We start from the raw sequence: 19,960 nt of genomic DNA, 5'->3' as shown, positions 1-19,960 counted from the left end.
ACTTTTCTACAACTGGCTGTGGCCCATTTACTTACTCCCCAATAATTACTTTTGTGGATTCGGACCAAATGTAACGCATAACTATCCATATTCCTGCAACTTTTATATGAGATGCCACTCCTATGGATTCACAAACATGATGCCCCCCACTCGAGGTGGGGGACAGTAAATCAATTAAAATAAGAACTGTTGCTGATATGCACTCAGACCCAAATAAAAGAGTGCATGAATTGTATACAAACAAATAGAAAATAAGTCAATAAACAGATATAATTTGGGTTATACTCAACACCATACACGGATTACCCCTAATATTTTTTATTATTTCTTCTGGTTAATTGGTCCCAAATCCAACTAAAAACTACCCATAAAAAATAATATATCACCCACACAATACATGCGCCCACTAACGCATTTGTTAAAAATTGGAGTTCACCAATTCATCGATATGCCACATAGACCAACTCTTGTGGATCCATTGTAATTGTTCCGTACCCCCCTAACCCCTCTACTTCCCACCCACTGGGCTCCATTTCTAATGACTTTGGTTTTTCCATTCGCGTCGTGAGCATCTGATTGTACTCTTCTTTCTGTAACCTTGCCGCCATTGCCCGGTCAGCCAACTCTCCACACTCTCTCGCTTTAGCTTCCGCCTCCTCTCTTAAGGCTCTCTCCATTTCCCCTGCCCTCTCTGCCTCCTGTTTATAGAATGCCTCTTCGTCCTGGGTTCGTGGTTCTGTTCGTGGTTCTGTTCGTGGTTCTGTTCGTGGTTCTGTTCGTGGTTCTGTTCGTGGTTCTGTATTGAAATGATAATGGACATCCCCCTTTATAGTAATAGTTGTTGGTTGCTGTGTAACCACCTCCTGTGCGTCTTCTGTCCTTCCTCGCCCAAAGCACCCGAAAAGATAGTTAATAAATCTTGCGATCAAAGCCGTACAAAGGACTCGCACCTTTTTGTGGCGTTTTCCCCGCCCCCCTCCCTATTGAGGTATATACGGCTTCTATGTCTGCATGTAGCAGGACTCGAACCCGCATTAGGTGATTGGAAATCACCCCTTCTGCCTGTTAAATTATACATGCTTTAATCCGGGGACACTTTCCAGTACCCCCACCGTGTTTCGACTTATCCCCCCTTGCAGCTTCACAATCATACGTGTCCTCCCCTGCCGGCCTCCCATGACACACTTATGTAGCCACTTCCATTTCACCTGAGTTCTGCCCGTACTTTAAGTCTCCACTGCTTGGCGGGAGCGACGAGCGGTTTGTACGAACGCCAGAGCTCTATTCACCGAAACGCTCTACTCCCCGATTACTTTCAAATCCTGCTTCACGCCCCCATTTCAGTGGACGCCCCGAACCTAACTCCCATTTAACCTTCCAGCTTTCTTGGCACCAACTTTGTGTATTTGCCTATAAGATTTGTAGCGCATGGGTCGCCCAGAATATATAGGCCGTAAGGACCTGACTTCATACAAGGCACCGCCGTGGTTGTATAGTTTTCCACTCGGCTGCCGATGTTGTGCCCTTTATCAAGGGCTGACGACGGCCACACGACGCCTGCCCCCCTAATACTGGTGAGGTTCAAACTCTGGTAAGGTCCCTCGCGGATCATCGCATTAAACCACACGCTCCTCTAATTGGTTGGCGAACCGTCAGATTTCTTAAATTTCAACTTTGCAATCATACTCTTCAGGCGGGACCCTCTTGCATTTACTTACATGTATACGTACGCATACATATATGGCCCATCTTTCGCGGTATGGACTACCTGGGTATCTAATCCTACTCGCTCCCCACACTTTCGTGCTTAAACGTCAGCCCCTTATGAACCAACCACAGGTTGGTTGTATCCCAGTAGCTCGCTTTCGCCTCTGGTGTACCTTCGTATATATCCGCATTTTACCGCTTCTTACTAGTTCCAGCTACCCCTATGCCTGCTCCTTGGTTTCCCTTTATGGTACTCACCACCCATCGTTACACTATTTACGCCCTTCCTTATAAAACTCAGCCCCTGTAAATAACCGCGCCTGCTGGCATACTCGTTTGACGGGCTTACACCAATGGACCCCCGAAGGGCCCCACTGGATTCGCGTTTTCCCTGTATCGTACTTTCATACATTGTACAAAATTCTCTACTGCTGCCTCTATACAGAGCCTCCCCCTTGTTTCAGTGGAATTGTGGCCTCTCGACTATGCATCTCCGGGTTTACCCTAATACACCCCCCAACTAACTAATATTACCTGTCGATAGAAACTCCCTTCTGGTATTTCACCCAACCGTAGGTTGGTAGTTTGCGTCAAAGGTTTTACTCACCTGTACAGACGTCCGGCCTCCCGACCCCCCCCATCTTAGCATGTATTACGAATGCCGCACGCTTTATATCTCACCCGAAACCTAGGGTACTGCCTGGGATCGGTCTTGAACCGGTACCCCCCCCCCACATTTCCGTGTGTCGCTCCTCCCTTCGAGCTGCCCATGCCTATTATTCGTGGGTTTTGTAGAAACTGTAGAATCACCTCACCCCCACAAGACATGTTATCCTGACCAATCGAAGAAACAACCTGAATTATTCTGGTTGTTCCTATGCTCACTCCAACCCTCCCTGGGCCCATTCGTATATCAACCCCCCGGTCAATATTACTAAAAACAGCATCATTATTCAAAATCCATACAAACCGATATGACTGTATGCCACTCCCCATGGAAAAATATATGATATCTCTAAATCAAATATCATGAAAAGAATCCCCACTAAAAAGAACCTAACCGAAAATGGTATTCTTGCCGACTCGAATGGGTCGAATCCGCACTCATATACCGATACCTTCTCACTATCCGGGTGTCGAACCCCCATCACATAAGATCCCCCGGATATAATAGTAGAAAGTACTACACTAAACAATATTAAACTCACTACCCCCATATAGTCCCCGTTCATGTGTATTTATTTACTTGTATCTTCCTAAAGAATTCAGATTGATTTGATTGGGGTGTCCCCAAATATCCCGACTGGTTTGTATGTATACATCCTGTCGCATTGGCTCATCAGGTCCGTATTCACCATGCCTATGGGTCAATACAATGGCCCCGACCATTGCCACTAATAGAATATAGCTAACTATTATGAACATATAACTATACTCTGTGTACACCACCCGGCCTATCGCCACTATATCCCCTCCGGGTTGTCCCCCTATCATTCCTCTGGAATGATTCTGTTGCGTGATATAGGCCCCTACCCATTCTCCTCCTGTGGCTGCCACCCATAAAAAACCAACCCCAACGATCATCCCCATTGGTATAATATTCACAATCGGCGTCCCCGCCTCCTCCTTCCCCTGGTCCAACATCATCATAACAAATAAAAATAAAATAGCTATCGCCCCCACATACACTATAATCATAATAAAGCCCATATACACCAGTCCTATAAAAATAAATACCGCCGATACACTTAAAAAGGCTGAAATTAGCCACAATACTGCGTATACAGGCCGCACCGCGGATATAACCTTTACCGCGGATACCACCCCCCATATCAAAAACGCCCTATGGTCCCATAGTAATGTCGTATCTCACGCATTTGGTATGTAGAGGGTATCCAAAAGTACGTCGCCCTCTACTGATACGTTCGTGAGATCCCCTGGCCCCTCCCCCGGTTTTTTCTCCAGTTTTTTCTTCAATATGCCTATCTGTATCTGGTTTTCCTTATTATCTATTTTCAATCACCCATTCTCCCTTTTTACTGCGGCTAATTCCCCGTTCAATCGTCCATTCTCCCTTTGTGATGCGGATAAATCCTCTTTCAATCACCCATTCTCCCTTTTTACTGCGGCTAATTCTCCCTTTGTTGCATGCAGATGCTTCTCCAGTTCTGCCCTCTGCTTATGTAATATTGCTAGTGTCTGGTGAAGCGGGTCTCCACCCGGTAACTCCATCCCACTTGGTCTTCTGTCGTTTGCCCCGTCCATCGCACATCCCCGAAGAGAATCGAACTCTTATCTTCAGGTTGAAAACCCGGTGTCCTTGCCATTAGACTACGGAGATATGGCATAGCCGTGGGTGTCTTGAACTCTTTCATCCTTATTCTATAGCCGCAGCGCCCATTTGTGCCGTAGACATAATTACAACTAACCCCTCATTCGGGAACACCCCCAATAAAAAAATTAATACCACCAATGGTAATAGTGCACACACCTCTCGCCGGTTCAAGTCACGAGGTAAATGCAAGTAGCGCGACGGCGTCCCAAAACATACTCTATTATACAAATATATAGAATACGTCGCGGACAGTACAATACCTGTGGACGCCATTATTCCCACAAAATAGCTGTACTCATAAGCTGCCATTAGTGAAAAAAATTCCCCTACGAAATTGCTACTTAATGGCACTGAGGCATTCGCCAATACCAACAAGAACATTATAATTGAAAAAATCGGCATTGTTATGGCCACTCCTCGATAATACCTTGTCAACCTAGTATGGTGTCGCTCGTATAGTAATGTTACTACAATAAATAATGCGGAACTAACTAACCCGTGGGACAACATTAAAAAAACAGCGGACACCCACCCTTGCAAGGTGTGGCTAAATATCCCTAAGGTCACTAACCCCATATGTGCCACTGATGAATAAGCAATTATTCTTTTCAGGTCTACTTGCCGGCAAGTCGTCAAACTCCCATATATTATGGCCAATAGACTCAAAGACATAATTAGTGGCGCAAAATATTCTGTCGCCTCTGGCAACAACGGTCATGTAAATCGTATGAATCCGTACCCCCCTAATTTCAATAAAACTCCGGCCAATATTACTGACCCTGCTACAGGCGCTTCTACGTGCGCCTGTGGTAGCCATATATGAAACGGTACTTTCGGTATTTTTATTGCTAAACTTATGAATACCCCTAAAAATACACTATTTTGCACTATTTCCCTCAACTCGCAATTACACAATGCCCTGTATTGCGTCAACCCTGTCTCACTATATACCGCAAATATCCCTAATAACATAAATACTGACCCTAAAAAGGTATAAAAAAAAAAATAATACGATGCTCTGATTTTCTCTTCCCTTGTACCCCATACCACGATTATTAAATACATCGGTATTAATACCCCCTCAAATAATATATAAAACCCCACTAAATCTAATACCGTAAACACCCCCATCAATAAAATTTCTATTAATAACAAGCACAATAAAAATTCTTTAATTAAAAATTTAATGGAATCTCAACTCACCAAGATACAAATCGGGATTAGAAATGCTGTCAAAATCAAGAAAAATAAAGATATGCCGTCCACCCCGAACACCAATGTCATACCGCCCAGTCACCCGAACTTTATTACTGATTGAAACTGCCCCCCTCCATCGAAAATCACCCATAATAGGACTGTAGTTGTTAGAATAGCCAACGATCATTTTAGCGCCACTTCTCTCAATCTATCCGCATCCTTTCTAGCAATCGAAATTAAATGCAATATCCCCCCAAAGTTCAATAAAAAAATTAATCCTAAACCCTCTGTAAACATAGGACGAACACAGGATTCGAACCCGCTTCCCACAATTTAGCAAACTGCTGCCCCCCCCCTCTCGGCCTCTTCGTCCAATCTTCGATTGGTCCTTCGCAATCCCATCAATATATCCCCTAAATACCCCCCCATTGGATTTAAAACTATAAAATATATAAAATAATAGGCGGATGCCAATTGCCCTATCAATATGTAAGGGTCCTCTACTGGTTGCCCCCCTATTCAAGTCAATATGATAAAGTCGGATATTAAAGTTCAATACAACACCCTCCCCAGGGGGTTAAAACTTAACCCCCGCACCCAGCTAAAATGTAAAAGGGGCAATAAAAACAATATTAACAGACTGGCCGCTAAGGCGGCCACCCCGCCTAATTTATTTGGTATCGATCGTAATATGGCATATGCAAATAAAAAGTACCACTCGGGTTGGATGTGCACTGGCGTAACTAATGGGTTCGCCTCCCTAAAATTCTCTGGATCGCCCAATGCATATGGGAATAAAAATGCAAACACAAATAATATTAAACTAAACACCACCAGCCCATACAAGTCCTTTAAAGCATAGTAGTGGTAAAAGGGCACTTTGTCTGAATCTGACGGGACTCCCGCCGGATTGTTCGATCCGTCCTCATGTAACGCAACCAAGTGTATCAGGGACAACCCCACTAATATAAAGGGAAATAAATAATGTAAGCTATAAAATACTTTTAATGTCGCATCTGACACACTAAATCCCCCTCAAACCCATACTACCAATTCCTCCCCTATATACACCACAGCCGACAACAAACTAGTTATCACCGTTGCTCCCCAAAACGACATTTGCCCCCAGGGTAACACATACCCCATAAAGGCCGTTCCCATCATTAGTATATATATCACCACCCCCACATTCCATACCATTCCTTTCACGTAACTCCCATAGTAAATCCCCCTCCCTATGTGCATATACACACATACAAAGAAGAATGAAGCCCCATTTAAATGCAAAGATCTTAAAAAGAATCCATACTCCACATCCCAGGTTATATGCATTATAGACGAAAAGGCTAAGTTCACATCTGCGCAATAGTGCATTGCTAAAAAAATACCCGTCACCATTTGTATTACCAAACACCCCCCCAGCAATGACCCAAAATTTCACAAGTAGCTTATATTAGATGGAGATGGCAAATCTATCAACATGTTATTCATAAAAGATATTAGCGGATTCGTTTTTCGAATAGATCTGGGCTCTACCATTCCAACTCTCATTGACTCTCCCCTTCGTTATGGTCTTTTACATCCAACCGTAATTTAATATATTCCGCTAGTCTCTGCATTTCAGATTCTAACTGTTGACGCCTTCATTAACAATCAAATGCTCTACCGCTAAGCTATTATAGATACTAGACCAATCTTTGGTTGGTTAGATTGGCCGAGACATATCAACAATGAATGCTGGAGTCGAACCAACGCTCGAAACTTTGAAGGCCCCCGGTCTGCCACTAACCTAATTCACTGCCTATTATAAACAACCGCATCTGCGTATACATTGTATTGCAGATGGTTTATATAAACTGGGGGTGCAGGACTCGAACCTACGATACTTAAATTCAAAATTTAATGCCTTGCCTGCTTGGCCAACCCCCAAGCATGGTTGTGGTTGGGGCTTTATGAACCCCACCAATACATAAAAATGTATAGAAATAATCAGACCACATCCACAAAATGTCAATACCATGCTGCCGCCTCAAACCCTAAGTGTCGACCCCGAGAGAATTGATTATATGCCAATCGTACCAAACAAACCCCCAGGAAAGTGCTCCCGATAATTACATGCGCACCATGCGCCCCGGTTGTTACAAAAAATGTAGCCCCGTATACGGAGTCCGAAATTGCAAATGGGGCTTCGTAATATTCCATTGCTTGCAACCCTGTGAATATTATCCCCAATAGTACTGTTAATGACAACCCCCTGATTGCCTCTTCTCTTTGGCCACTAATTATCGCATGATGCGCCCACGTTACCGTGGCCCCAGAACTCAATAATACTGCCGTATTCAATAATGGTACCGAAAAGGGATTTAATGGTTCAATTCCTTTCGGTGGCCACACTGCTCCGATTTCTATTGCAGGTGCTAAACTACTGTGAAAGAAAGCCCAAAAGAATGAAAAGAATAAACAAACTTCTGACACAATAAATAAAATCATACCAAGCTTTAATCCCCGCCGCACCACCTGTGTATAGCAGCCATCTACGGATCCTTCTCTTATCACATCTCTTCACCAACCCACCATTGTCCCGACTATCACTAATAAACCCAATATTAAAACTCACGGCATACTATAATGAAAATATGCTACCGCCCCCGATGTCGTAAAAAGTGCCCCACATGCCCCCACACATGGCCATGGACTCGGGTTCACTAAATGATACGGATGATATGCCACCGACGTCTGATAGGACTCGAACCCATAACGTCTTGCTTAGAAGGCAAATGCTCTACCTATTGAGCTACAGACGCTAATACATAAACATAGCTTTTGTGGTCTTTGTTTTTACAAATAGTAATCCATTGCAAGTTGATACGATTCATCTAATGCAATGCTATAGTGTCCCCTAAATATATCGTAGTCAATAAACAAAAGACATACGCCTGTATCCCGGCAACTGCCATCTCTAATAAAGTGATAAACACCATAATTAGCATAGGAAATAACCCCAGCAACGCCAGGCCCCCTACTAACATACTAAAGGCAAATCCAGATATAATAGAAAATAACAAATGGCCTGCTATTAAATTAGCAGCCAACCGCACTCCTAATGATATCGCCCGAGATACATAACTTATCGCCTCCACTACTATTAAAAACGGCGCCAATACCATCGGCGCCCCCGCTGGCATTAAGATACTCAGGAAATTACCCCCAAACCCTCAAAATCCCAACAAAGTCACCCCAATTATGATTGACAATGACATCCCAAATGTTATTATTATATGCACTGTTGGGGTAAATACATAAGGAAATACCCCCAACCCATTTAATACCACAATAAACATAAATAAACTCAAAATAAATGGAAAGTACTTCTGCCCGGGTTTCCCCAAATTATCATATACCATCCCCCTTATATTCGCATACGCCAATTCCATTATGGATTGCCAGACATTCGGTATAACCCGTTTCCCTATAAGGAATAGTAATATCACGATTAATGCCCCCATCATCATCATTCAAGAGTTGGTAAATGGGCCCACCAGGCTTACTATATTAAATTGATCAAAATATGTTGCAATCATTTTTACCACTATTTTAAGCACACATATCCCTAACAACTTCTGCGGCAGGATAACCACCGCCCCGGCCGGTAATATCCGAGGGCCCGGATACAAATGCGTGGCGCACCCCCATCATTCGTTGCCACCCCCCCAAACCTTCATTCACCACTATGGCGTAGATGCTACACAAAACTATTAGTGTCCACGTATATTGGCCTATAAAAGCTATCACATCCAACTGAGGTACAGAGCCCATTTGGACTTGAACCAAACCCAACAGATTAAAAATCCGTTGCTCTACCAGATGAGCTATAGGCCCCCTGGGTCCCGTCCTTTACGGTCCAACCGTAGGTTGGTACTTGGTTTCACCGAGTAATTTCTCGATGCGGTATTCCTATTCCGATAAAAGTGCTCCAATTCAATTAGTGTATTTCTCCATTGCCACTCCCTCTATTACAATAGGCATAAATGAATGATTTGCCCCACATATTTCTGAGCATTGCCCATAATATACTCCCGGTCTTTTAATTAAAAAGTTAGTTTGATTCAACCTCCCTGGTACCGCATCAATTTTAACTGCTAATGACGGCACCGCAAAAGAGTGTAACACATCTGCCCCCGTTACCAATACTCTTACTTGGGTGTGTATTGGCACTACCAATCTATTATCTACCTCTAATAATCTCAAATCCCCACTGTTTAAATCTGATGTTGGAATCATATATGAGTCGAATTCCACTGTGCTATTTCCATAATCCGAGTACTCATAAGATCAGTACCACTGGTGCCCCACGGCTTTAATGGTTAAAGCCGGCTCCCCGATTTCGTCCATTAAATACAACAATTTCAAAGATGGTAGGGCTATAAACATTAACACCCCTGCAGGAATTAAAGTCCAAATAATTTCTATTACCGGTGCGTCCACTAAATACATATTTGTGCTATTTGTTGTCAGCGCTCTAACTATTAACCACAGCACAAAAGATAAAATAAGAACCAGTATGTACATTATCCAATCATGAAACTGTACGATGTCCTCCATCAAATAGCACCCCGGATCTTGTAACCCCAATTGCCAGGGCTCCGGGGCATCCCCGTATCCTCAATTCCCTAACGCTTCTTTCCTTCCTTTCAGCTCCCGTATGTTCATTAAGATGTAATAGTACATGCAAGACTTGTAGGACTTGAACCTACACCTTTAGATATGCAAAACCTACGCTCAACCACTAAGCTAAAGTCCTCCCGGAGCCCTTATGCAGTCGCATATAAAAATCCCACCACAAATGATATCATCGTTAGCGCATAATGAAATATTAAACCCGATTGTAAATTGCTTATCTTTTGAGACAATCTTATACATATTTTAGACACACCCTCCGGCCCCACGATCTCCAGCAACCCCCTATCGATCACCTTGTACGTCACCTTATGGCCGAATTTAAACACATTTTTGATTACATAATGGTTTACTACATGGTTGAACTGCCAGGCGGAATTAAAAAAGGGGTATATTGGCAATCCCTGCAATCAGATCGTCCCCCTTGGTGCCACCACTACATATAAAAATAATGCCAATGAGCCCCCCAACAAACTAAATAATAATGGTATCATTTTCACACCATTGGCAACTATCGGCGACATTACATTTGATAATACAAATTCTTTACCTATATACCCTACAAATATACTACCTAATGCCAATATACATAAGGGCACGGTGATTGCTCTAGAAGACTCTCGCACATTATCTCAAGACCCTTGTCTTGCATTTGTCTCTGTCATAAATGTTAAATACACCAACCTCATTGAATAGAATGCGGTCAACAGTGCGGACACACTCCCCAATCAATATGCAAACGCTATATAATATCTCCCATATATCAACTCCAGTATCAAATCTTTAGAATAAAACCCCGTTAAATATGGGAAACCCATTAATGACATCGACCCTATCAAAATAGACACATATGTAATTGGAATCGCCCTTAGTAATCCCCCCATTTTTCGCATATCTTGTTCGTCCCCTATGGCGTGTATTGCTGAACCCGCACTTAAAAACAATAAAGCCTTAAAAAATGCATGATTCATTAGATGGAATAAACTAGTTGAGTACCCGGATATACCGCAAACCATTACCATATACCCCAATTGGCTACAAGTGGAATAGGCCACCACTTTCTTTAAATCATTTTGTACTACACCCGTTGTAGCTGCAAAAAAGGCTGTTAAAGCCCCGATAATTGTTACAACTGTTAACGCCATCGGAGATTTCTCAAACAATGGCCCAGACCTTATTATTAAATACACCCCTGCAGTTACCATTGTAGCTGCATGTATTAATGCCGACACCGGGGTTGGTCCCTCCATTGCATCCGGCAGTCATGTGTGTAATCCTAATTGTGCTGACTTCCCTACTGCCCCCATCAACAACAATAAACAGATCGCCGTCATATGCGGCGCATCCGTACCAGATAGCCCCGATAATGTTGAAAAATCCAATGTCCCAAACTCTCGATACATCAACAACATTGCCAACACCACCCCTATGTCCCCCATTCTATTCACTAACATCGCCTTCATCGCCGCCCGGTTCGCCCTTATCCTTGTTAATCAAAAATTTATAAGAAGATATGAACATACCCCTACTCCCTCCCAGCCGATAAACAATTGTAAATAATTGTCACTAGTCACCAACACAATCATTAAAAAGGTAAATAATGAAAGATATGCCATAAATCGGGGCACATGCGGGTCCCCCTTCATATACCCCGTGGAGTATATATGAACTAATAACGACACACTTGTCACCACAATCAGCATCACCGAAGATATTACATCTATCTGCAGTCCAAAGCTTACCGTTAACAATTCAAAATCAAATCATTTTCACAATTGTATATATGTCGCCGCCCCATTCAAGCACACCTCATATAATATTATACAAGACACCCCCCAACACAATATTATGCAAGTGGATGTCAATCTTCCTGCTCCCCTTGTTCCTATCTTTCTCCCCCATAATCCCGATATTATTGCACTCACCAGAGGCAATCACAACACTAGCACATACATCTCTCTTATATCTTTTATTTTATTAAACGAATCCCACCCTACCGGAATTTCTAATTCCGGTGGGGGTTTTATACGTGAACCCAAAGCCCTACGGCCGCATCATACGTTACCTGCAACAAAAAATTCGGACAAATCAATATAAATAAAACCAAATACAATGTGCTTCCTATTAATATCGATCTTTTTATATCTATCGGCCCTTCTCGCGCCAATTCCCCCTGAAAATCCGCGTATGTCATCTGAACTATCCGCACATAATATACCCCCGCCACCACCGAACTAAGCACGGCCCCTACACATATTAGATAATACCCATTCGACACCCCCGCCCATAAAATAAACCATTTACTCAAGAAACCCGACAATGGCGGCACCCCCGCAATAGACAAAAAAACTAAAGCCAGACTCCCACCTAAAATGGCATTTTTTCTAGACAAAGAATGGAAGTCTGCCACCAATCCCCTCCGCTCATTTATGGTCAATATTATACTAAACACACATACCGACATTGCCACATATATCGCCATATAGATCAAACTGGCTTGGATACTCTCCATTGTCCCCATACCTGCCCCGAATATAACAAACCCCATATGGCCAATTCCACTATAGGCCAACAATCTTTTTATTTTACTCTGATTTAAAGCCCCCAATGCCCCCCATATCATTGACATTGTCGCACTAATAAAAACTATATTAGACAAAGACCCTATTTGCACTAAAATTGCGAATACACCAATTTTCGGGACTGTGGCCAATAACGCAGTAGTGATTGTAGGGGCCCCCTCATAAACATCGGGGGCCCACATGTGAAACGGTGCCGCAGATATTTTAAATAACAATGATATTGTTATTAGGGCTTTCCCCACTCCCCCTCTGATCAATCATTGATTGATTGTTTCGGATATTGTGTTTCCCGCTAGTACACTCATTTCTCCTGATCCACCGTATATCATTGCGCACCCAAGTAAAAACAAACCGGTAGATATTGCCCCTAATACAAAATACTTCAACCCCGCCTCCGTACTGTATGCACTCTCTCTTTTTAATGCCACCAAGATGAACAGTGACAATGTTTGCAACTCCATTGCTAAATATATTGACAACCAATTCACGGACGCTATTAACAACACCGTCCCCAACCCCATCATTAGCACCAATTCTACTCCCCTTCGCTCCCCCATTAATACTATCCCTATTAACCCTATTCCTGCTATTATTTGCAATACTCATACCCACTCGTTATCCCCCACCATGTATAAGCTATCTTTAGCTTCTTTAACGAATCCGCAATAGTCCGCGGTCGCATACCCCCCTACCAATCCGCCCGTATACACTAATAATACCATCACGGACCACCTGTACATCGGCCGGTACACCCCATACAGAATCACACCCAACACCCCCCCCCCTAACATCATCTCTGAATACATATAACATAGGCAAGATTCGAACCTGCTCCCCCGGATCATGAGCCCGGTAACGTACCCTTCGTCCACTCTGCTCTGGGCTTCCCTTGGGCCGGGCCGGGTCCGAACCGACCTCCCCATAGTTATGAGCTACATGCTTTACCTTATAAGCTACCAGCCCCACCCTGTGTTGCATTTTCTGGCTCTACCTATTGTAGGTTGTACTTGGGGAAGCGGGATTCGAACCCACAACCTTCCATTCCCAAAACAGATAATCTACCGTTGATATATTCCCCACCCCCGGGTCTGATGGAAGAGAGACTCGAACTCCCGTCGGGATTTCCCCATCCGTTTACAGCGGACTGCACTACCCCCTATGCTATTCCACCCTCTTTGTTTACATGACAATTGCTCTCTCAAAGGGCCCTGTCTCCGATGAGATTTTAAGTCCGGCATACTACATGGGCCGCAGCCCAACCTCGATTTATGTGGATGGTACCTAATAGGGTAGCAGCCCGTTTACCCCGATCAAAGTCCCCGAAACTAATGTCACGAACCCCAAACTCAAGGGCAAGTAGGATTTCCACAATAGAGCCATCAATTGGTCGTACCTGACTCGCGGGAAGGTTGCTCGAATTCAAATAAATATATATACAATAACGGATGTTTTTACCCCCAATCACCCACCACCTAAAAATAAAACTGCACTCAAGGCCGACATTAAAATGATATTGGCGTATTCTGCTAAAAAGAACAACGCGAAGGACATACTTGGGTATTCCACATTGAATCCGGATACCAATTCTGACTCCCCTTCCGTTAAATCGAATGGCACTCGATTTGTTTCGGCCAAGGCGGAAACAAAGAACATCATTGCAGCTGGCCATAGTGGGGCTATGTACCACATGTAACCCTGGGCCATCACGATTTGGGTCAAATTCAACGACCCCACACACAATACTACCGATATAATTATCAACCCTATTGATACTTCATAACTAATCATTTGGGCAGCAGCCCTTATCGCCCCTAAAAAACCATATCTTGAGTTACTTGCCCATCCGGACATCAATACGGCATACACACTTATCGACGATACCGCAAAGATATATAACAAACCCTGCCCTAAATCGCTAAATACGATCCCATTGCTATATGGCATTACCCCCCATGCTATAAACGCCAAGGTCAAGGAAAAAATTGGAGACAGTCAATATAAAAATATATTAGCATGATTCGGCATAATCATTTCTTTAGTAAATAATTTCAACCCATCCGCAAATGGTTGTATTACTCCCCACACCCCCTCTATATTCGGCCCCTTTCTACTTTGAATATACCCTAATACTTTTCTTTCTGCCAATGTCAAAAATGCCACAGACACCAATAAAAGGACGACCATCGCCAACATCTTTGCCCCCATCCCGACTATCCCCCAAAACATCGGCGCCTATCGGACTTGAACCGATTGCCACATCCTGCACTATCGTGGTGTTCCTACTATTGCGCCCCAATTATACTGGAAGACCAGCCGCATAATAACCCTCGATGGAATCTAGAGATAGGATGGGAATCGAACCCACTTATCATTGTTTTCAAAACAACCGCATAACCGGTCTGCCTCCTATCCCTTGTGGTTTTGGTGTTAGGCACCAATGGGACTCGAACCCATACAGCGAAGTTTTGCAAACTACTGCAATACCGTTTTGCTACAGCACCCATGTCGGATGCCATGTACTTTCATATATGTTAGTTCATACTAAACAAAGAATGATTTAATTATATTTGTGCATTAGGATGCACAACATACCCCGGTCCCGTTGCATCCGCATCACAAACAAAAGTCAGTTCATCATACGTGTGGTATGCCGGTGGGCTCACATGCCCCCACTCTAAAGTCGGATAATAATCCATTTCCACTTTATACGCTTCCGCCCTTGTAAATGCCTCGCACACTATATACACAAACAATACCACCCCTACTATAGATATTATTGATCCTATTGAACTTATTTTATTCCAACCCGCGAAACTGTCGTGATAATCCGAGTACCGCCGAGGTAGCCCGGCTAGTCCTAAAAAATGCTGGGGAAAGAAAGTCAAATTCACCCCCACAAACATTATTCAAAAATGCATTCGCCCATACTCCTCTCTATATCTATAGCCTGTTATTTTCCCAAACCAAAAATAAAACCCTCCGAAAATTGCAAACACCGCACCCATCGATAGAACGTAATGAAAGTGCGCCACCACGTAATACGTATCATGCAAAACGATGTCTAACGAACTATTCGCCAATACAATACCAGTTAGCCCCCCAATGGTGAATAAAAACACAAACCCTATGGCCCACAACATTGGAGTGTCGAATTTCAACACCCCTCCGTATATAGTCGCCACTCAGCTAAATATTTTGATCCCCGTCGGCACTGCAATAATCATTGTTGCTGCAGTAAAATATGCCCGAGTATCCACATCCATCCCCACTGTGAACATGTGATGCGCCCACACAATAAACCCTAATACTCCTATCGATACCATGGCGTATACCATCCCTAAGTAACCGAAAATTTGTTCTTTAGCTGCGTACACTGGTATGATCTGGGAAATCATCCCAAATCCAGGTAGTATTAATATATATACCTCCGGATGCCCAAAAAATCAAAATAAATGTTGATATAATATCGGGTCCCCACCTCCAGCTGGATCAAAAAATGTAGTATTGAAATTCCTATCTGTCAATAACATTGTTATCGCCCCGGCTAACACTGGTAATGACAATAATAATAGAAAAGCCGTTACTAACACGGATCACACAAATAATGGCACCCGGTCTAATGTCATACCCGGGGCTCGCATGTTGAATATTGTTGTAATAAAATTCATTGCACCCAATATAGACGATATCCCCGCTAAATGCAAGCTAAATATCACCAAATCTACTGACCCCCCCGAATGTGCTTGTATGCTTGCCAGTGGTGGATATACTGTTCACCCCGTACCCGCCCCTTGTTCTACAAAGGCCGAACCTAATAATAAGGCTAAGGCGGGCGGCAATAACCAGAAACTTATGTTATTTAGTCGTGGAAACGCCATGTCCGGCGCCCCTATATACAACGGAACTAATCAATTCCCAAATCCCCCTATCATTACCGGCATCACCATAAAAAATATCATCACAAATGCATGTGCCGTCACTATCACATTATATAATTGGTCGTTCCCCAACATCGGCCCTGGCGCGGATAATTCCAATCTGATTAACATACTAAATGCCGTCCCTATCATCCCGGCGAACCCACCAAATAATAAGTATAATGTCCCGATGTCTTTGTGGTTTGTTGACCACAATCATCTGACATACCATGCCATTAACTCTCGGCTCCCCTCAATTGAATATATTCTACCCTCTTAAGACATTTAGCGATTTTACGTTAATGCTCCCCCGCGTTACATAGAAAGCAACCAACATAGACAGCCCGATGGCAGAATCCGCAGCTACTACCGTAATGATGGCAATCGCCCATATCACCCCCGTCATGTCATCGAATGCCGATGTAATCAATACCATTAACAACACAACACCCAAATACATCAATTCCATCGACATTAACATTATTATAAAGCTGTTTCTATTCAATATCACCCCGAGCACTCCTATTGCAAATATAAGTATCGCCCCTATATATATTACACTCATGATTACCTGGGAGGAATCGAACCCCCATACTCCGTTCCGAAGTCGGACATTTTTCCTTTAAATTACAGACAACACCAGGGGGTTTCCAAAATTAGTGTCTCCTCCTATTTCGCAGCCTTCGGCTTCACCTAGGCCCGATGCCGTCTTAGTCTCAAACGTAGGAGCTACCATCATTCTTATAATGGCCGGAACACCCTTGTGCCTGGCTTTTCCCTTTAGTTGCCTTCAGGGATTATCCTTCCCATCGTAGCTACCCTGCAAGCTCCCCTGACCACTGCCAACAGGTACACCATTGGATGGCCGCTTATACCCGATCCTTATGTACGAGGGCGCGGTTACACTCTGTGTTTACATATTGTAGATAGAAACCGACCTAGCTCACGCCGGTCTGAACTCAAATCATGTACGGTTTTAATGGACGAACAGTCCAACCCTTGGGAGCTGCTGTACCCCCAGGTTACCGCAATTCAACATCGAGGTCGCAAACATCGTCTTCGATAGTAACTCTAAAACTATATTACGCTGTTATCCCTATGGTAACTTTTATTCGTTGTTCGTTGGCCAATCCACTCTGTACCAACGGGTCACTATAGCCCACCTCCTATGGTGTCAGTTCGGTACGTCCTCCTCACTGTCTGGCTCAATTCTATTAACTCCGAGGGCCCCTGAGTCCATCCTGTCGTATGTGCCCATCTTCGATTGGCACCGGAATTTTACAAATTCCGCTGTACGCAGTTTGTCCCCAACCAATCTTTGATTGGTCTTTTTCTATTTATGGGCCCCCCCTCCACACCATCTGCTCACCTTCGATACTCTCTTGAAGGCGACCCTCCCAGTCAAACTGTCTCACTCACACTTTGTACCGCTCCATCCCGAGTGTGCCTCTTGAATGCAATTGGTCGGTTTTCATATATTCATCCAACCGATACACACCGCCAAGGCGGTGTGCGTATCCTATTTTTTTTTGTCACTCTTGCACCCATGCCACGCTCCCTCCAGATATTGGGCTTTGCTGCTCGGTCCTGTTTCGGTTTAATGCAAACGTCCAGTAAAGCTCAATAGGGTCTACTCGTCTTACAACTTGTATGTAGCATCTTCACTACAAATTCAATTTCACTGGGTTATATCTCGAGACAGCGGGACACTCGTGAAGCCTTTCATACGTGCCAACAATTAATTGGCTAGTTACTATGCTACATTATCACGGTCAGAGATACCGCGGCCGTTGAGTTGTCCTTATTCAAATAACTTTCATCATTCGAGTTCCGATCCAACCACTGGGCAGGCATCACACACCATTACTTCAGGCCCTCGGCCCTTTGCTGATGGCTAAGTTTTTGGTAAACAGTCGGCGCCCCCTCTTATCTTAATGTATCTATCTCCCTTCTCGCGAACTTACTGGAGCATTTGGCCGAGTTCCTTAAAATATATTCCCCCCACACTTTTGCCCACTTGTGTTAGGTTGGTACAGTCGCCCCCTGGCCCACGCCCAATCGATGATTGGTTGTTTCTTATGTGGCTCCAGGTTCGCCCCCGTTATTATTACAGAGGTACCCCTCGATTATATCTTAGGGGCCGTCCCACCCGATTATGATTCTCATCAAATCGGAATCCTTGGGCTGTGTTCAATGGCTTGAATCCCACTGCGGTGGGATTTCTTTAACAAATCGTTATTTACATATTTGCCCTCGTCACACACTGAAGCGTTACTCATATTCGCATCATCACGACTGATTCCGGCTCTCGCCATAATTATCAATACAGTCCGTTCGACTACCTTGGTTGATTTCTCTCCTCTTCAGAGTTTCGGGGTGAAACACAACCCACAAATGCGGGTTGTGTCCCGTTGGGTTTAACCACCTATATTTTCGGTGTCCGTTAGTCATTCAGGTGAACTTCTACGTAATCTTTCAAAGATAGCTGGTTCCAAGCCTACTTTCCCATTGTCTCTCCTTCTTCTTCCTTACATACTCAACCCATACTTCGTGCCCTTTACTTCTGATCTGGGCTGTTCCCCTCTCGACAGTCGACCTTCGCACCAACTGTCTGATTGTCACTCTTTCCCCCCGCACATTTTGCCCACATAAGTACTTAGATACCACCAACCGCAGGTTGGTGGTTGGTCGCTTGTGGTGCTTTCGTGGTTTGACTGAACACAAAGCAAATATCTGCCCTGGGCCCGATCAGTGCCCTACCATGCGGGGGTAATTTATCTTATACAGCAACACACTACTTAAATAGCTTTCGTCGAAAACCAGATATCGCCAAGTTCGATTGGCCTTTCACCACTTACCACAGGTCTTCCGAGATTTTTGCCACAACCACCGGTGCGTCCCTCCGTCTTGCCTTGCGACAAGTTTCAGACTGCCCATGATTAGATCACTTGGTTTCGGGTCGTATTTGACTCGCGCCTCGCCTGGCTCGCTTTCGCTACACCTCCGTCCATCGACTTAAGTTTGCCAAATATTTTACTCGCGAACCCATTATACAAAAGGTACAATGACTACATCTGCTCTAATGTGCAATAAATTTCCGTTTTCACCATTCTTTCAGCCTTCCCTCACGGTACTCCCTCTCTCGGTGCATTACTTTTCGCGATGTTGGATGTGTGGTTCACCCTTCTTCAAATTATTCTACTTCCCGCATATGCGGGTCTAATGACTAAACGTAGGTTACTAAGTAAATCACGGGCCTGTTACCCTCTGCGGTTTAACTTACTTTTCCACCTTGCTCCGCTTTCGCTCGCCACTACTCACGGCATCTCGCTTGATTTATCCCTTCTGGTACTAAGATGTTTCAATTCCCAGAAGCTCGGGTCCCCTCGCCCGTTTATATTTCAACCCGAACGAGCCGGCTTTTACCAGCTGGGATTAGTCTACTTACCTCCTAACCCCCTTGATTTGTCCCCTTGCTTAATGCCCTAGCCATCCCTCTATTGCACTTTTTCACTAATTTGGGGTAATTCCCCTTCCATCTCACT

At 44.0% G+C, this 19,960-nt stretch overlaps 13 protein-coding genes and 19 non-coding genes across 32 annotated transcripts; all 32 read right to left on the bottom strand. All coding sequences in view use genetic code 4, as the record gives it.

Annotated features, from left to right (window-relative positions):
- Positions 1 to 930: 930 nt before the first annotated feature.
- On the bottom strand, positions 931 to 998 carry KEG45_t17. The gene has a single exon. It is a non-coding gene; the product is annotated as a tRNA-Phe (tRNA).
- A 10-nt stretch (positions 999 to 1,008) lies between these two features.
- Positions 1,009 to 1,080, bottom strand: KEG45_t16. The gene has a single exon. It is a non-coding gene; the product is annotated as a tRNA-Gly (tRNA).
- On the bottom strand, positions 1,081 to 2,404 carry KEG45_r01. The gene has a single exon. It is a non-coding gene; the product is annotated as a s-rRNA (ribosomal RNA).
- A 178-nt stretch (positions 2,405 to 2,582) lies between these two features.
- ND3 (NADH dehydrogenase subunit 3) lies at positions 2,583 to 2,939 on the bottom strand. The gene has a single exon. It carries the CDS (start codon positions 2,937 to 2,939, stop codon positions 2,583 to 2,585), a length of 357 nt encoding a protein of 118 aa, YP_001031210.1.
- A 10-nt stretch (positions 2,940 to 2,949) lies between these two features.
- ND6 (NADH dehydrogenase subunit 6) lies at positions 2,950 to 3,543 on the bottom strand. Its single transcript has one exon. It carries the CDS (start codon positions 3,541 to 3,543, stop codon positions 2,950 to 2,952), a length of 594 nt encoding a protein of 197 aa, YP_001031209.1.
- A 433-nt stretch (positions 3,544 to 3,976) lies between these two features.
- KEG45_t15 lies at positions 3,977 to 4,048 on the bottom strand. The gene has a single exon. It is a non-coding gene; the product is annotated as a tRNA-Glu (tRNA).
- A 36-nt stretch (positions 4,049 to 4,084) lies between these two features.
- Positions 4,085 to 5,536, bottom strand: ND4 (NADH dehydrogenase subunit 4). The gene has a single exon. The coding sequence runs from the start codon at positions 5,534 to 5,536 to the stop codon at positions 4,085 to 4,087; it is 1,452 nt and encodes a 483-aa protein (YP_001031208.1).
- Position 5,537: 1 nt separating this feature from the next.
- On the bottom strand, positions 5,538 to 5,612 carry KEG45_t14. The gene has a single exon. It is a non-coding gene; the product is annotated as a tRNA-Ser (tRNA).
- Position 5,613: 1 nt separating this feature from the next.
- On the bottom strand, positions 5,614 to 6,778 carry CYTB (cytochrome b). The gene has a single exon. A coding segment is annotated over exon 1 (1,165 nt).
- Positions 6,779 to 6,850: 72 nt separating this feature from the next.
- Positions 6,851 to 6,922, bottom strand: KEG45_t13. Its single transcript has one exon. It is a non-coding gene; the product is annotated as a tRNA-Asn (tRNA).
- Positions 6,923 to 6,967: 45 nt separating this feature from the next.
- KEG45_t12 lies at positions 6,968 to 7,038 on the bottom strand. The gene has a single exon. It is a non-coding gene; the product is annotated as a tRNA-Trp (tRNA).
- A 57-nt stretch (positions 7,039 to 7,095) lies between these two features.
- Positions 7,096 to 7,168, bottom strand: KEG45_t11. Its single transcript has one exon. It is a non-coding gene; the product is annotated as a tRNA-Gln (tRNA).
- A 21-nt stretch (positions 7,169 to 7,189) lies between these two features.
- Positions 7,190 to 7,969, bottom strand: COX3 (cytochrome c oxidase subunit III). The gene has a single exon. The coding sequence runs from the start codon at positions 7,967 to 7,969 to the stop codon at positions 7,190 to 7,192; it is 780 nt and encodes a 259-aa protein (YP_001031206.1).
- A 1-nt stretch (position 7,970) lies between these two features.
- KEG45_t10 lies at positions 7,971 to 8,043 on the bottom strand. Its single transcript has one exon. It is a non-coding gene; the product is annotated as a tRNA-Arg (tRNA).
- A 72-nt stretch (positions 8,044 to 8,115) lies between these two features.
- ATP6 (ATP synthase F0 subunit 6) lies at positions 8,116 to 8,820 on the bottom strand. The gene has a single exon. The coding sequence runs from the start codon at positions 8,818 to 8,820 to the stop codon at positions 8,116 to 8,118; it is 705 nt and encodes a 234-aa protein (YP_001031205.1).
- Positions 8,821 to 8,833: 13 nt separating this feature from the next.
- On the bottom strand, positions 8,834 to 9,055 carry ATP8 (ATP synthase F0 subunit 8). Its single transcript has one exon. It carries the CDS (start codon positions 9,053 to 9,055, stop codon positions 8,834 to 8,836), a length of 222 nt encoding a protein of 73 aa, YP_001031204.1.
- KEG45_t09 lies at positions 9,047 to 9,118 on the bottom strand. Its single transcript has one exon. It is a non-coding gene; the product is annotated as a tRNA-Lys (tRNA).
- A 75-nt stretch (positions 9,119 to 9,193) lies between these two features.
- Positions 9,194 to 9,949, bottom strand: COX2 (cytochrome c oxidase subunit II). The gene has a single exon. The coding sequence runs from the start codon at positions 9,947 to 9,949 to the stop codon at positions 9,194 to 9,196; it is 756 nt and encodes a 251-aa protein (YP_001031203.1).
- Positions 9,950 to 9,968: 19 nt separating this feature from the next.
- KEG45_t08 lies at positions 9,969 to 10,040 on the bottom strand. The gene has a single exon. It is a non-coding gene; the product is annotated as a tRNA-Ala (tRNA).
- A 10-nt stretch (positions 10,041 to 10,050) lies between these two features.
- Positions 10,051 to 11,871, bottom strand: ND5 (NADH dehydrogenase subunit 5). Its single transcript has one exon. It carries the CDS (start codon positions 11,869 to 11,871, stop codon positions 10,051 to 10,053), a length of 1,821 nt encoding a protein of 606 aa, YP_001031202.1.
- Positions 11,872 to 11,939: 68 nt separating this feature from the next.
- Positions 11,940 to 13,304, bottom strand: ND2 (NADH dehydrogenase subunit 2). The gene has a single exon. The coding sequence runs from the start codon at positions 13,302 to 13,304 to the stop codon at positions 11,940 to 11,942; it is 1,365 nt and encodes a 454-aa protein (YP_001031201.1).
- A 1-nt stretch (position 13,305) lies between these two features.
- KEG45_t07 lies at positions 13,306 to 13,376 on the bottom strand. Its single transcript has one exon. It is a non-coding gene; the product is annotated as a tRNA-Met (tRNA).
- Positions 13,377 to 13,388: 12 nt separating this feature from the next.
- On the bottom strand, positions 13,389 to 13,461 carry KEG45_t06. Its single transcript has one exon. It is a non-coding gene; the product is annotated as a tRNA-Met (tRNA).
- Positions 13,462 to 13,505: 44 nt separating this feature from the next.
- On the bottom strand, positions 13,506 to 13,577 carry KEG45_t05. Its single transcript has one exon. It is a non-coding gene; the product is annotated as a tRNA-Pro (tRNA).
- Positions 13,578 to 13,587: 10 nt separating this feature from the next.
- On the bottom strand, positions 13,588 to 13,669 carry KEG45_t04. The gene has a single exon. It is a non-coding gene; the product is annotated as a tRNA-Tyr (tRNA).
- Positions 13,670 to 13,779: 110 nt separating this feature from the next.
- ND1 (NADH dehydrogenase subunit 1) lies at positions 13,780 to 14,724 on the bottom strand. The gene has a single exon. The coding sequence runs from the start codon at positions 14,722 to 14,724 to the stop codon at positions 13,780 to 13,782; it is 945 nt and encodes a 314-aa protein (YP_001031200.1).
- Positions 14,725 to 14,838: 114 nt separating this feature from the next.
- KEG45_t03 lies at positions 14,839 to 14,910 on the bottom strand. Its single transcript has one exon. It is a non-coding gene; the product is annotated as a tRNA-Ser (tRNA).
- A 3-nt stretch (positions 14,911 to 14,913) lies between these two features.
- On the bottom strand, positions 14,914 to 14,999 carry KEG45_t02. Its single transcript has one exon. It is a non-coding gene; the product is annotated as a tRNA-Cys (tRNA).
- Positions 15,000 to 15,059: 60 nt separating this feature from the next.
- On the bottom strand, positions 15,060 to 16,652 carry COX1 (cytochrome c oxidase subunit I). Its single transcript has one exon. It carries the CDS (start codon positions 16,650 to 16,652, stop codon positions 15,060 to 15,062), a length of 1,593 nt encoding a protein of 530 aa, YP_001031199.1.
- Positions 16,653 to 16,683: 31 nt separating this feature from the next.
- On the bottom strand, positions 16,684 to 16,980 carry ND4L (NADH dehydrogenase subunit 4L). The gene has a single exon. It carries the CDS (start codon positions 16,978 to 16,980, stop codon positions 16,684 to 16,686), a length of 297 nt encoding a protein of 98 aa, YP_001031198.1.
- A 1-nt stretch (position 16,981) lies between these two features.
- Positions 16,982 to 17,052, bottom strand: KEG45_t01. Its single transcript has one exon. It is a non-coding gene; the product is annotated as a tRNA-Arg (tRNA).
- A 13-nt stretch (positions 17,053 to 17,065) lies between these two features.
- KEG45_r02 lies at positions 17,066 to 19,937 on the bottom strand. Its single transcript has one exon. It is a non-coding gene; the product is annotated as a l-rRNA (ribosomal RNA).
- Positions 19,938 to 19,960: the final 23 nt, after the last annotated feature.

Source organism: Amphimedon queenslandica, mitochondrion, assembly GCF_000090795.2.
Source record: "Amphimedon queenslandica mitochondrion, complete genome".
NCBI classification, from domain to species: Eukaryota; Metazoa; Porifera; class Demospongiae; order Haplosclerida; family Niphatidae; genus Amphimedon; species Amphimedon queenslandica.
Note: the sequence above shows the minus strand (reverse complement) of the source record. Positions and strands in the feature narration are given on the sequence as shown.